Genomic DNA, 15,522 nt, shown 5'->3' on the forward strand with positions numbered 1-15,522 from the left:
AAGGGATAGAATACACCATGCTGTCAGCCAACTATAGAGTTCTGTTCACACCAGTCCACGAACCAGCCCTCTTTGTGTCATCGATTAGAGGGTTTCTAGCAAACCACCAAGACGAACACCACCACAGATTGGAGTCATGGTTACTTCCTAGAAGGAAAAACGACCACTCCTTTTTTTTTTTTAATCAGTAAAAATCTTTCATTAATAACAGAGAGATTAAGATACAATAGCTAAAGATTGCATAGGAAATTGCAATCTCCAGCAATCAGTTACAATTCTGCCCAATACAATGAAGATCTGTTTGCCCCTTGTTTTGCTAGGGTATCTGCCATCCCATTTGCATCCCTTTTAACCCAACCAAACTGAGAGTTGAACTTCCTTGCAAGTGTGTCAATTTCTCTGAAAATAAACTTGAGCTTCCAAGGTGCTGATGTGATGTTTTTGGCCCAAGAGATGACCAATAGAGAGTCTCCTTCAATTTCTAACTCTGTTGTTCCTATCTGCTCAGCCATCTTTAGACCTTGAAGTAGGGTTAGAGATTCAGCCTGTATTGAATCACCATAACCTATTGGTCCAGAGTAGAGTGCCACCACCACACCCAGATAATTTCTAAACACACCTCCTATGCCTGCCCTTCCAGGGTTGCCAAGAGAACTCCCATCGAAATTCAGCTTTAGTTTGTTTCGTGCTGGTGGCTTCCAATCCATGCTTACAAGAACTTTGGGTACATCTGTTCGTGCTATTTCAGCCCAATTCCATAGTATCTCATTTGTGTAGTAGTTTCTAAATATCTCCATGGTCTTCACTCAATGTGCAGTTCTGATTTTTATGGCTTCAATAACTTCCTCCATTGTTTTGCTTTTTCCTGAAAAGATTCTTAGGTTTCTTTCCTCCCAATAACGACCACTCCTTTTTTGTTTGTGAGTTATTTAAAAAACTTAGGTCTGATATGGCGATCCAAGGAGAAAAGAAAGATAAGAAGAAAACTGATTTCTAGACTGATTTTCTAGTGCTTTGATACCATGTGAATGGTTCGATTAACACTAGTTCAGTCCTAGGTCTGAAGTAAGAGAGAAAGAAAGGTTTTGGCCAGAGAGAAAAATCAATCTCCACTCAGCCGACCCACCTTGTATTTATGCATTAGAATACAAAAGACAACTATGTCCCTCATCAAGTATGGGACACAATTTAAGCACAGGTAAAATAGACATTTGTTCATTACCACCTTCTGTTTGGATTCCCCCCCCTCCCCTTTTTCTAATAAGCAATTGCTGTTTCTACTTGCTAATTTAGACTTTGCTGGCTTGGCTGCTTGACTGTTCTTTGGTTGCCACATTGATATTTTTGTGGTCATTTCTTCACAAATTCAGGGGTTTGTTTAGGTCATAATCTAACAGCAGGGGTGGGGAGGGGGGGAGGGTTAGAATACTAACTAGAGCAGCCCATTTTGTGGAAATTGATATGTTTGTGGAAACATACCATAAATTAGCAAGTGCTCATCACACTTTCCTGGACTTTTAAGTTATGCTGCCTTAAGTATCTCTTACCTATACATTTGTTCATTACCACCTTCTGTTTGGACTTTTTCCCTTTTCTGATAAGCACTTGCTGTTTCTACTTTCTAATTTAGACTTTGTTGACTTGGCTGTTTGACAATTCTTTGGTTGCTACATTGATATTTTTTGTGATAACTTCTTCACAAATTCAGGGATCTGTTTAGGTCATAATCTAACAGCAGGGGGGGAGGGTCTTGGCAATAAATCCGATTGAAAAATAAGGAAGAAGAGAAGAGAAGAGAAGAGGAGAAGAAGAGAAGAAGAAAGAAGGGAATAAGAAAGGTTGGAGGCAATAGAATAGTTCTGGTGGCGCTAGCTTCTATTATAATATATAGGGCAACAAAAATAAGAAGGGAAAATACCCTTGTGCCCCTGTTGTAAGTGAAGTACAATAACAGAAAAAATAAAAAAGCTTTAACCAACTAAACAGATCCTAACAAAATAAAATAAATTATTTCAACACTCCCCCTCAAGTTGGAGCATAGATGTCAATCATGCCCAACTTGTCACACAAACCATTATGCCGCACATGATGAAGACCTTTGGTGAAGATGTCTGCAAGTTGTTCTTCTAAGCTGACATATGAAGTGCACACTTCTCCATTCACAAGTTTTTCTTTAATAAAATGCTTGTCCATTTCAATGTGTTTCATCCTATCATGGAGGATTGGATTAGTTGCAATGTTGATAGCAACTTTATTGTCGCAATAGAGTGATATAGGGTTTTTAACTGCAAAACCCAGTTCACCTAACAGGTTTCTTGTTCACATGATTTCAGCAACCCCATGAGACATAGCTCTGTATGGTACTTCAGCACTAGATCTAGCTACCACACTTTACTTTTTACTTCTCCATGTGACCGGGTTTCCTCCTACAAAGGCCCAATACCCATTGGTAGACTTTCGGTCATCAACTGCCCCTGCCCAATCAACATCAGTATATACTTCCACCTTTAAATGTCCATGTTTCTGGAACAACAAACCAGCTCCGAGAAACTTCTTGAGGTATCTAAGGATCCTCTCTACAGCTTCAAAGTGAGTTGTCCTAGGATTGTGCATGAACTGACTAAGGACACCCATTGCATAAGCAATATCAGGCCTGGTTATAGACAAATACAAGAGTTGTTTTGGAACAACAAACCAGCTCCGAGAAACTTCTTGAGGTATCTAAGGATCCTCTCTACAGCTTCAAAGTGAGTTGTCCTAGGATTGTGCATGAACTGACTAAGGACACCCATTGCATAAGCAATATCAAGCCTGGTTATAGATAAATACAAGAGTTTCCCTACAAGTCTCTGAAACTTCTTCACATCACATCTTTCAAGAACTCTCCCTGACTGTCTCCCAGCTGGACGAACTCAAAGACTCTGTAGCCACAACACCAACTTTATTCTCTAACACATAGAGACCATCCACCATGCTTCCTCTACCAATCGTCTTCCCTGAGGCCAAATCCTAAAACACAGATGAAGACAGAAAGAAAGTAGTTGAACAATTCAAGGAGTGAGTAATACTACTAATGGAAAGCAAATTTATAGGTAATTTAGGAACATGCAGTACATTAGAAAGGGTAAGGCCGAGTGGGAGAGATATGGTTCCTTGGCCGATTATGGTGGAGAAAGAACCATCAACTAGTCTCACCTTATCTCTCCCAGAGAGAAGGTTGTATGCCTGAAATAAATTTGACTTACCGTTCATGTGGTTTGAGGCTTCAGAGTCAATTACCTAAGGAGAATAGAGGTATGAGATGACACATGGAAGGTAGTGGCAATGTTACCCGATGTAGACGTGAAAGAGGTAGGAGTAGGACTAGATCCATATGGCGAAGAGTCCTACCATATAACTCCAAATGGTCACGAAAGGAGTTAATGATAGTCTCTTCCTTAGGGTCAAAACTGGGATGCCTATCCTGAGTTACCATGGGACTAGTCTCTTGAGATGCCATATTAGTTGAGTTATACTTTTTCTGATTTTGCTGACTTGGTTTCTTGCCCTGATCAATTGTTGACTTCTTACCCAAATCTTGTGCCCATTTAGGTTTTCCATGGAGATTCCAACATGTATCTCTGGTGTGTCTTATCTTTTGGTAGTGAGTGCACCAAAGTTTACTCTTATCATCTATTCTCTTCTAAGAGTCACCCTTCTTAAAAGTACCTCCAACATTAGTATCTGAGCTTCCCCGGACAGCTAGGGCAACTGGTTCCCTCTCTGTACAATTCATCACACTTCTTCTACTCTCTTCTGACTGAACTAAGGCATAAACCTCCTGAATTGATGGCAAGTCTTTACTTCCCAAGATCTGCACCCTGATGGACTCATATGAAGGATTCAGCCCCAAGAGAAAAGCAAATACCCGTTGCTGAGATACAAGCGACTTGTATGCCCTTGCATCTTCATAGCACTTCCAATTCACATTTTGATAGTGATCAAGTTCTTTCCATATCGATGTCAGATCTGAATAGTACACTGAGAGACTCCTCTCCCCTTGCTTGCAAGTAGGGGATTCAGCTTGCAATTGGTATATCTTGGCATAGTGTCTTTGCTCTGAATAGGTGGACTTTGCTTGTTCCCATATTTCACAAGTAGTTTCAGCCCCATATAAAAGTCTTTCTTACTTGTGGCAACATGGAAACCAAGAGCCATGACATCACCATACTATTTTCTTGGTTCCGCCTATCATATTCAACACTTCCATTCTTCGGTTCCTTCACTTTCTCATTGATGTATCATATTTTCCCCCTAGCAGTGATGTAGAGTTTTATTCCCCTAGACCATTCAAGGTAGTTCAGACCATCAAAGGGAATAACAGCCATGGGGAAACTCATATCCATTCCACCACTTACTCCATTTTGACTTCTTGAAACCCCTAAAGTAGCAGAATTCTCAGACAACATGGTCAACACAGAATTTTTGATCTAAACTCTCAACTTAGGATCCTTATACCAGAAAAAAAGCCCCACACACAAGTGACCAGTCCACACACACTTCAGTTTTGGACTTAATCTGAGCACAAGAACAACACCGATTTCCAGAAAAAATATGACAAAACTGATTTTTCAGACCTGTACAGAATAACAGTCCCAGCCTACTAGTTTTCCAGAAGGTCTACAAGCATTGATCATTAAGAGAGATCCTTGCACACATGAAATCAAGCTAACAAGCAGAGAAAACAGGTCATCCGTGACCTACAGCCACCTTTTCACAGGTACAGGATCACACGATCCAAAACAAAAAGAGGTATAAACCTCACAAGGGTTTGCTGGCATTCAGTGGTTCAGATTCATTCGTTTTCCTCTTGGTACACGAATTAGGGCTGTACCAGTTGCAGATCTGATTCGATCAACCCAGATTCAATCCTCTGTTCCGCCTAGATTCAGCAACTTGAAGAAGAAACTTTGATTGCCCAGATTCAATAGCCTTGCTCTGATACCATCTTGGCAATAAATCCGATTGAAAAATAAGGAAGAAGAGAAGAAAAGAGAAGAGAAGAGAAGAAGAAAGAAGGAAAGAAGAAAGGTTGGAGGCAATAGAACAGTGTTGGCGGCGCCAGATTTTATTATAATATATAGGGCGACAAAAATAAGAAGGGAAAAGACCCTTGTGCCCCTGCTGTAAGTGAAGTACAATAACAGAAAAAATAAAAAAGCTTTAACCAACCACAGACCCTAACAAAATAAAATAAATTATTATTTTATTATAATATATAGGGTGACAAAAATAAGAAGGGAAAAGACCCTTGTGCCCCTGCTGTAAGTGAAGTACAATAACAGAAAAAATAAAAAAGCTTTAACCAACCAAACAGACCCTAACAAAATAAAATAAATTATTTCAACAAATACTAACTAGAGCAGCCCATTTTGTGGAAATTGATATTTTTTTAGAAATAAAATTTATGAAAGGGGAGGATTGAAATGGAAGAATTAGCAAAGGACTATAGACCTGGTAATTAGGCAGCTTGTAGCCTTTGACCATGACCTTGCTGCCTCGTGAAAGATTCATAAGTCAATTTCACTTCTATCTAGATGTATTTGTATCTATACTCAGCAAAAGTATCCTACTCATTGTGTGGTACCTGTTGGATGTGGAAGGACCTACACGTTACAATATGTCTGACTACAAAATGCAAAACAAAAGATCAAAGCAGATCAAAAGAAACCCAAGGAGCCCATCGACTCAAAAGTCTATGCATTACAAACCGTCTTGAACAAAATTAAGCAGCTCTGTTTAAGTTATTTTATTAATTAATGAGTTAAAAGTTAACTGGTAAGTATCATGGTGTTCTTGGTGAGACTAAAGGATAATAATATTTTACACATAAAAAGATGTCTCTGAATGCAATTCTACTATAAATTTCCCCCATCCAAGAAAGAAAAAAAGGATGCAATTGCACAGCCAGAAAAAACAAATGATCTTGGTTACGTTTTCCCTCATTGCCAATCGAAATTTAAAAGAAGAAGAAACATATGAACTTAAGATGGCATAATAAGTCTCCAATTGAAGCTGCTGAATAAAAGAAATTGAACTGTATGAAATGAATGTAATGTACTAGTATCTCTGTGACTGTCTTCTAACGCTTTTGGATGAACAGAGCCCATGGTTTAGTGATAAAAAGGAGCTTGCAGTAATAGTTTAGGTCATAAAATGGTAAAAAAACAATGCAATTTAATAATGAATGAATCAATGAACCTCATTCCTTTTGAAGATTCTTAACTGACATCAGATGCCTTGTGGATGACGGCTCTGTTTCGAGGTCTTCTATGCAAAGGTATCTCCTAATCATATGATTACAATTACTGTTTCTACATATAAGCACACAAAGAAGATGCTTAACCCCTAACAACTCAGGTTTAGGAATTGAAAGAGGTTAAGAGAGAGGTGAACTGTAATGATTGGTCATTTGATAGAAAAAAATATAAACAGACAAAAATAAGAAAAAGGAGAAAAATATGCGGCTGTTCTCATCTGCAGATTGAGGTTTAATATTTATTGAGAAAAGAAAAAAAATACGAGGAATGCTGTGTAATTGTCTCTTAAAATATACAGTATAGATAATCCAGGGTTGGGGGGGGCATAGGACTCATGTAAAATTGTTGTTTTCCCCGATACTCCCTCAATGATAGAGCTATGTTGTCAAAACCAGTCTCTTAAAGTATAGAGAAGTCAAACTTGTCTATGTTTTGTTGGAAAAAATGTCTTGTTTTTCTGAACATAAAGTCTGGCCAACAAAACCTGCAACATCTCATTTTTTTTTAATTTCATTAATTTTGTCACATTCTTTTATTTTCTTGGCAACAAAATAGAATTTAAATTATAACCCTTATTAGAATGCTGCATTTTGTGCTGAGGACTGATAAGCTTCAGAATGCATGACAAGTAATGTGCTCTCTTAGCATGATTATTGGATAAAAATTATTTTTCTTGATGCAAAAGAATTATAGTTGTAACTGTAAATTTTAATTCCATTTTGATTACAACCCCAATGCTGAATGCTCAATTCCACTTAATAAAATCTTATCCATTTTTTTTGTGGTAGTTATTGATCCAAAAAAGTTCCGATAAATTGATTTTTCATGAAATGAGAAACTTTTCAGAGAGACTATTTCATGATCACAAAGGTAACCTTAATAGCATACCAAATAATAAGATCATGAGAACCCCACAAAATTGTAATTCTTTATAATGATGATTTTAGTCATATTTCTAAATCAACTGTGGGTAATTCTATTTATGAGAATATTAATATACATGTACATTACAAAAACATGGGAACAACTTCCCAGTTTCCAAGTACAAAAATGGTATTTGTTTTTTGTTGTAGCCAAATTACATCATCAATGAGCTATAAGCTGTTTCTTCGTGATCCACCTCTTTCTTGCACCCTCCAGTGCCTCTAGTCTCATCTTTGTGAGTTCATGAAACCATTGTTGATAGTGTGATTCTATTGCCTCAATCTCGAACTTTAGCTCACTATCTTGATCTTTATCTACAAGAGATAAAGAAGAAGCAATGCTTGGCAAGCTTGAAACACTAGAATTTAAACCTAAATCAGAAAAAGACACTTCCGTGTTCTTTGCATATTCATTCATCTCAACACCTACACTAGCATCATCACCAACTGTTTTGGTTTTACAGCCACCATAATCTACAACTGCAAAGTTGATCTCAGGTCCGGATCCATTCGAGCTCTTGTAACTTCCTTCAATACCATAACCAACACAATCTATTGATTTATTACTGTTAGTAACCAAGTCTAGTCTGGCACTGTACTCGGCTGATAACATTGAAAAAATTGATTCTTGAGAGTGGACTCTCTTAAAACTATAACCATCAAAATAACTTGAACGGTCAGCATGAGAATTTCTGTTTGGCTTCAATGGAGGATTTTTCTCAACCACTGCCTTGGGCAGAAAATTGACAGGCATCGACTCCCAAGGATGTGTCATTGAGCTGTTTTCAGGTCCATCAATGAATGAACATTTTGCTCCAACGGAAGAAATGTCAGCTGAAGGCTTCCAAGTAGGAACAAGTCTAATAATCAAGTAATCAATGAACTCAGCTATGAAGGTCACATCTTGATCTGATAAATCAAGTTGTTCGACCATTTCACTAGCTACTGAAAGTGCTGTATCAGTATCTAGGTAAAAAAGGAAATGAATGTTTCTCACTTGACCTGTCAGTAAGACGAATTTAAGTCCATATTAAGATACAACAAGAACAAAAAAGAAGAAAAAAATTGCACAGCTTTATAAGACAAATTCACTTACCACTTAAGCCAGCAATACGCAGAGTTAATGATATTGAGTTATCATCCTCCTTCTCTCCTCTGAGCCTGAACTCATGATTTTTGTTCATCCTTTGAAATTCCAAAGTGGGTACTTGTGGATTTCTATATTCATTTGCCATGTGTGCAGTAGTAGCAATCTTCTTGTGTTCAGAATCCATGTCCATGGGAAGAGACCTAGACTTGTGGAAGTCGATTGGTTTAGGAAGGACATTTGGCAACTGCGTAGGTTCAAAAGTTTGTCCCTTTTCGTTGCCACATTGGAGGAATGGATCTTGTAGTAGTTCTCTTGCAGGCAATCTTTCTGAGGCTGGAAGCAGACACTTCTCAATGAATTGCTTTACTTGGGGATCTCTAACTTTAGAAAGGGAGGCAGGCTTTATTCCCTGCAAGAGAAAATGTTAAAAAGAAACTTGTTTCTAAATTAAAAAACTCTACATTACATAATGGCCTGGTTATTAATCAAATTAAGAATCACAGTGCACAGATGCTGGTGATCATCGATTGGGGGAAACTTACTGATGTAACCTTCTTATAAATTTGAGCTGGATTCTTGCATTCACTATAGGGATACTCAAATGTTACCATCTCTAATATGCACATACCAAAAGAATATATGTCAACTAGTTCATTGTACTCCTCTTCATAAAGCTCTGGGGCCATGAATTCAGGGGTACCTATATATACATATGACCAAAATGAGAAAAAGAGAACACCCACATACAGAGTAGGGTGTGCAAATGGCATTGATGAACGGAGAATGGAATTGCAGAACAGGGTTCATCTAATCGACCCCCATGCAGTTATGGTTGAGCTTCGGGATGTTCAAGCTGGACTGATTTTGATTAAATGCGAACAAGTATAGTGACAACGAAAAAAGAAGATAAAAGAGAAGGAAATTTATGGTAAATTATTTACCAATGACACTTCGGGCAGTAGGTTGGCTCATAGCAATAGCCAATCCAAGGTCCCCAATTTTAACTTCTCCATGATTTCCGTTGACAAAAATATTGTCACATTTCAGATCTCTGTGGAGAATAGGTGGATTATGACTATGAAGATAATTCAGTCCTTGGAGAATCTGCCTCGCCCAGTTTTTTATAGCTCTTATATCTACATTCTTGTGCTTCTTACGATACCTACCATCCAAGAGGAGATTGATGAATTTTGAAGAATGTCGAGAGCAATGAAGACAGCTAAAACAAATTAAATTAGAATTTAGAAAAATAAGATGCAGAAGAGTCAATAAGGAACTTGGTAACTTACTGCCTCAAATTCCCTGAGGTAAATAACTCGGTAATCATATTAACTGTTTTCTTCTTTTCATCTACCCACGAGTTGTATAGCTTAAGAATATTGTCATGTTTCAATGATTTTAACAAGTAAACTTCTAAATAGAGCCTTTCCATGGCTTCTGGTGACTGCAACACATCATCGATCTTCATTTGGCACCAAGCGACCTCTACTCCATCAGTTTCATCGAATGCCTTGTAACTGCATTTAATGATTAAGGAACCATATATACTATTTTATTCACACCATTACAAAATACAAACATTTTACAGTACTAATTAATTAAAAAGCAAATTAAGTGCAGAGTACTAAGAGAGAGAGAGAGAGAGAGAGAGAGGGTTGAGAGAGAAAAAAAAAACCAATTAAGATAGGTCTCCAAAGGATACACAGTTTTGAATGCTCCCCTGCCCAGGACTTCATCATACTGAAAAGAACCAAAAAAGGGAGACTGTATAAGAATTCTTTTTTTTTTTTGGGTAGAAAAACATATTCATTAAAAACAGAAAAAAGATACAAGACTAAGCCAAGAGCAAACAAACCAACAACAAACAAAACTAAAAAAAAAAACTCCGACACTGCAGCAAAACTACCAAATATAATTAAGGAATATAAAATGCCATTTACAATTATTTGCAAACATGTATGGGTCGGGTTCTGTACCCTCGATAAATTTGATACTGAGCAGCAGGCAGCAGTCATGCAATTGCATTCATAACAAATAAATTAAGGTTCAGTTTGGAAGGAGTATAAATACAAATATGTACAACGTAAATATATACAAAATATAAGGTTTTGCATTTTACATATTTGCATTTATACTCCTTCCAAACTCGGCCTAAATAAAATTCTGTAGAAGCATATGAACAAAGCATTTTCCATGTCAGTACATGTTTAATGAGCAACTAGGAAATTGTGAGCAATTGTAGCTTACTGTTCGATTCTTGAATTATAAGTAGTTTTGATGCCAATTTCAGAGAGAGAGAGTTAATACCCGAACATATCGACCACTTGGATCTTTCTCGACGTAGTCAACATCAGCAAGCTCCATTTTACACATCTTGATAATGACTGAAACAGCTACCAGGAGGAAACCCCCAACTTTCAGAGCAGTTGTTGGAGTCCCGTTGGGATTTGATGAGGTTGGTCTGAAAATGCCTCAGATGCAGCAGAATAAGAATCGAATGCCGATGCCAGGTGAAACCGGCATTCAATTGCAATTGTGGTATCAGATGAATCCAACTCCATAGCCCCAACTATGGTAATGCATAAGAATTCATCCATCCTCATACAAAACCCAGAACCTGAATCTCATTAACCATCTTTTCTTTTATTTTAAATTCCCTTACCTTCCTTTGTTCTTTAAATTCAAAGAGACAACATCTAGAGATGGAAAAGACGGAAGGAAGGTTTAAAGTCTTAGAGATCAAGTACTATTAGGTAGAGACATGGGAGAAATAGAAAGAGGGGTGAATTGAAAACCCAAAAATTAAAAGCATAAATAGGCCGTAATCACAAGGAGGAAATGCACAAGTCCAACACTGAGATACAAGGATTGGGAGGTTCTCGTTGATCGTTCTAACCATGGAATACACGGGTCAAGTTACCCACCAAGCACTTTTCTTTTTTCTTTTCTTGAAAATTTTCCTAACAAAACTCATTTGCCACAAAATTAGTGATCTTCGATTGTTTTCACGTTGGATGATAAAAATACCATACAACGAACTTGCCTAAATTGGTTAATACTCTCTCTCTCTCTCTATGTCTGCATCATATTATACATAACCATTATTTGTAAATATCCACTGATCAGTAACTGACCTATCTGATAACACCGGTCAGTCTCATTCATTGTCCCTCCATGTTATGTTGGGTATGGTTGTCAATGGGTTAGGTCATCCAAATTCATCAAACCGATTATAATGGTTTTGGTTCTTATTTGTCTCAAACCAATTTAGGCCCAGAGTTGATTATTTTATTAAATTTATATAATATTTTCTTAGTTCTTTTATAACTTTTCTCATATTTTATGTTTGAAATGATAAATTTTATAGATAATAAATAAGAGAATATTAGTTTAAATTATTTTATTTATTAACATATAAATGATTTAGTATTTTTCTATCACTTTTATTAAGGTTGTATTGTTAAAATTTAAATTTTAAATCATTATTTAGTTTTCAGTATAATCGAGTATGGACCCAATAGACCTGACTCTTAACTGGAAAGGTTTTGGATTTATAATTTTGTCCAGTACTATTAACCCCACCCTATTCTGATCTTTGTCGAGACTTGGGATCAAATTCCACTAGAAATCTTAATTTTGTTCATCTATGTCATAATTTTCGGTATAATTTAGGGGCCAAATGTTGCCTCTCGCCAAAATAAATTTCAAATGGAGAGAAGATATTTTAAATAAATTTAATTCATTAAATATGAATATATAAATAATAAATAGTGGAATTAGAAAAACAAGAGCGACGATTAAACAATTTTTTTTTGCAGCGTATTAAAAATAATTTTATCACGTCAGTCTAACACACTGAAGGTCTCCGGTTCGAGTCCGGGCGACGCCATATTTTGTCGGCTTCGCCTTTTTTATTTTTCACGATAAGAAACATTATAATTCATAATCAAGAAGTACTCTCTGATGCCGGCCCGAAGAATCGTCCAAATTTGGGTTCTTCTTGGTGTGCTATTGTTTTCACTATTCAGAGCATGTTTTGAGATTTTTTTTTTGTGTACCCCCTGACCCCTTTTTTCCCCAGTACTGGATGCAGGATTTGATTCTGTGTCAATATTGAAACAAATCAGATAATACATCAACGAGCCAAACAACCCTCAGTTGGTTGAACTCTATTCAAGTTTGTGTAAACTCTTTAACGCATGCTTCTTTTTCTTTTTTGTTTCTCACCCAAAGCCAGTGATAAAGAGATAAGATAATGTGATTTATCATGTCATCCCTTTGGTCACATGGAATTCTAAAGGGCATTTTAGTAAATTGATTCCTTCCATCAATCTAATTAACAGGGAATATGAAAGTTTACATGGATTCTGTCAATGCTGGAACAAACCAGTTAATACACCGATGAGCCAGCCCACGGTTGGTTGAACTCTATTCGAGTTTGTGTAAACTCCTTAATGCATGTTTCTTTCTTTTTGTTTCTCAGTTCTCATCCAAAGTTGGTGATAAAGAGCATGGTTTCTAAAACCGACCCAGTGACTGAACCGGTTAGGGGTTTGGTTATTGGGTCGAACGGTCGGCCCGTTCTGACAAAAAAATAAAAAAATTAAAAAAATTGAAAAACGGTTAAAATCGTTCGAACGATTAACTAGCCAGTTCAATGGTTTTGAAAAAAAAAAACGATTCTAAGGAAAAATGGAACTGGTTCTCGATTTTTCTAGTCCGACCATCCGATCTGGTCCGGTTTTAAAAACCACGATAAAGAGATAATGTGCTTTGTCATGTCATCCCTTTGGCCATAAGGAATTTGAAAAGGCATTTTAATAAATTAGTTTCTTCCATCAATCTAATTAATAGAAGGGGGCAAAGTAATAGAATATGAAAGTTTACAAGGATTTTTGTTGAAAATGAAAGCTTGGGGGGAGGGGAGGGAGGGAGTACAGAGTAGTAACATGCAATTTACTCTTGTTTTTTTTTTTCTTTTTTTGTTGAAACAACAAAGAAGACAAGAAGGAAGGTGCCAACTAGTTGGTTGTAAGGCCTCCAGCAGGTTGTAGTAGAGACTTGGTATCAAGTCCCGACGACACTAGGGTTGGGGGGAAGGGCTATTCCCGTTGTGCTGCCCTATGCAGCCAAAAGAAAAAAAAAAGGGAGAATGACCAATCAGCCCAAATCAGAATTTTATAGCCCCATAATACAAGGGGAATGCATCCTGACCATGAATTGATGCCAAATTCATGGGTAGGATGTGGTTTATAGGGGGAGAGGGCTAGTAGTAGGGGGGGGGGGGTGGAATTCAGAATTCTGCATTGGGTGTTTTCGTACTTCTCCAAAACAAATTGGGGGATCTTTATTTCTCGGCTGACAATATCAATTTTTTTTTTCTTTTTCTTTTTAACTTTTTTACTTAAAAGTGCTGCTATACTATGGGGAGTGGCCTATTACCCATAATCCCTCAACCCTGGTGGCAATGGGATTTGATCCCAATCTTTACTACATCTAACAAGAGAGTTTACGAATGACCCACCCTCCTCAAGTGCCAATATTGGTTGAATGTAGATTGAGTGATTTATTCAATTCTTGGAAAAAAATTTATGATTATGTTTTTTGGTTGCGTTTGAGTCATTTACTTAGACACTCCTATAGTTGCATATATTTACTAAAACCTATCTTTAGTTTGCTTATTATTTAGGATGGTAATTTCTATCCTATCCGGTGGGTACCTTCTCCTACCTCACCCAACGGGGTGGGTTTTTTTTCCTTAAAGGATGGGTTTTGGGGCAGGGATGTGTTTTAGGATTCTACAACCTATATGGGTACGGGTACAGGTAGAGTACGGTATTAGGTTAAATCCAACCCTCCTTGACCTGCATATTGTTGGAAAGCATATAAACTTTATGTATCAAGTGTTGAATTTAATGAAATTTTGAATTTTATATGAAAGATAATTGATAGTTCATGTGTTTTCTACATGTCTTAATCAAATAATTGGATTTTTTTTTTGTTTATTTGTCTTATTTTACTTATTTATTACATATATACGACAAAAAATAATAGGAAATTAGATATAGGTTTTAAATTCAACCCACCCTACCCTTGAAATCAGGAAGAATAGGGTCGGGGAGGGTTTTGTATTATTATGTGCGACTAGAGTTTGGATTCTCAAAATCCAACCCACTACGAGTTTTGGGGCAGGTATGAATTGAGAGGTTTAAGGAAGTGAGTAGAGTCTAAAATTTATAAAACCCTCTCCGAACCCGCTCCATTGCCATCCCTAATATTATTAAAATACCACTATCATTTGCAACCACTTTACTGCCCCTTCTTCCGTCAGGGATAATTTGTATTTCCGTTTGGGAATGATCAGAACATTGATCATTCCTAGAAAATGTGAAAGGGCATCGATCCAAGGTTTTTATATGTTTGGGTTCTTCTCTTTCTTTCCACCTCTCTGATTACCGAATATTCCACCACCAGATAATTCTAAGCATTCTAACCATTTAGTGCTTTTCTAGTCATTCAAATCTCCCTAATATGGGGGAATGTAACTGCATATTGCATGCAAGCTTGTGTATTTTCTCAGAAAGTCAGAATATAAAATGTTCACAAATGAGTAAAACAACATGGGGAAATAAGAAACATAGCCAGCCACCTTTGTCTTTCTTTTATTCTTCAAGTATTTACTAGTTGTGGGGGGTGGGGCCTTGTAATCTTTTGTTATTCTTTTGAAAATTTGTGCTTATAATGATATAATCATAATTACGAAAAAAATATGGGCTTTCACCAAATTTGGGTTACTAAAAAAAATTCAATTCCTTTGTTCCCCATTATTGAAAATACCTGAAATACTTTTTGTAAAAATTCTTATGCACAGACAGATGTTTTCACTGAATATACAAATTATATATCATAAGTAAAACTCAGTTGAGATGTCTGGAAATGAACCACCACTACTTAGAGGTGGAGGTTGCATCAAGAGTTAGATCCCATACTGCAGCAATGAGTATATATGCATGGGTTTTTGCACTTGCTGTCAACTTTTTGTTGTGGTGGTTAATTGCAAGTTTGTAAGTGCTGGTGGTGTAGGATTTGCTTTATTTATTGCTGTAAGTTGCAAGTTTGTAGCGGGAGGATTTGCCTTATTGCATGTGAAGAATGTCGGTGGCGGTAATCGAATGATTGTTAGTTATATAGAGGGTGTTTAATTTCGTTT

The 15,522-nt window shown here is 36.9% G+C and overlaps 1 protein-coding gene across 2 annotated transcripts; it reads right to left on the reverse strand.

The window, feature by feature from the left end:
• Positions 1-7,251: 7,251 nt before the first annotated feature.
• LOC104595163 (putative serine/threonine-protein kinase WNK4) lies at positions 7,252-11,111 on the reverse strand. Of its 2 annotated transcripts, none has more exons than XM_019197356.2 (7): positions 10,620-11,111; positions 10,015-10,052; positions 9,602-9,829; positions 9,254-9,474; positions 8,855-9,012; positions 8,319-8,721; positions 7,252-8,224 (listed from the first exon to the last, which is right to left on the reverse strand). In XM_019197356.2, exons 1-7 carry the CDS (start codon positions 10,683-10,685, stop codon positions 7,386-7,388), a joined length of 1,953 nt encoding a protein of 650 aa, XP_019052901.2. In that variant the 5' UTR covers positions 10,686-11,111; the 3' UTR covers positions 7,252-7,385. The 2 variants fall into 2 exon arrangements, with proteins under 2 accessions (XP_019052901.2, XP_088756374.1); XM_088900248.1 differs by having other exon boundaries at positions 9,988-10,052.
• Between the last annotated feature and the right edge of the window lie 4,411 nt (positions 11,112-15,522).

This window comes from Nelumbo nucifera, chromosome 3 (assembly GCF_055504915.1).
Source record: "Nelumbo nucifera cultivar China Antique chromosome 3, China Antique-T2T, whole genome shotgun sequence".
In the NCBI taxonomy this organism is placed as follows: domain Eukaryota; kingdom Viridiplantae; phylum Streptophyta; class Magnoliopsida; order Proteales; family Nelumbonaceae; genus Nelumbo; species Nelumbo nucifera.

What these genes read in the sequence shown, in the direction of transcription:
- LOC104595163 (XM_088900248.1), bottom strand. Translation starts at nt 10,685, where the DNA reads ATGTGTAAAATGGAGCTTGCTGATGTTGACTACGTCGAGAAAGATCCA. An exon ending in ACCTCAGGGAATTTGAGGCA is followed by an intron (nt 9,475 to 9,601) that starts GTAAGTTACCAA and finishes CTTGGATGGTAG; the next exon opens with GTATCGTAAGAAGCACAAGA. An exon ending in TACTGCCCGAAGTGTCATTG is followed by an intron (nt 9,013 to 9,253) that starts GTAAATAATTTA and finishes ATGTATATATAG; the next exon opens with GTACCCCTGAATTCATGGCC.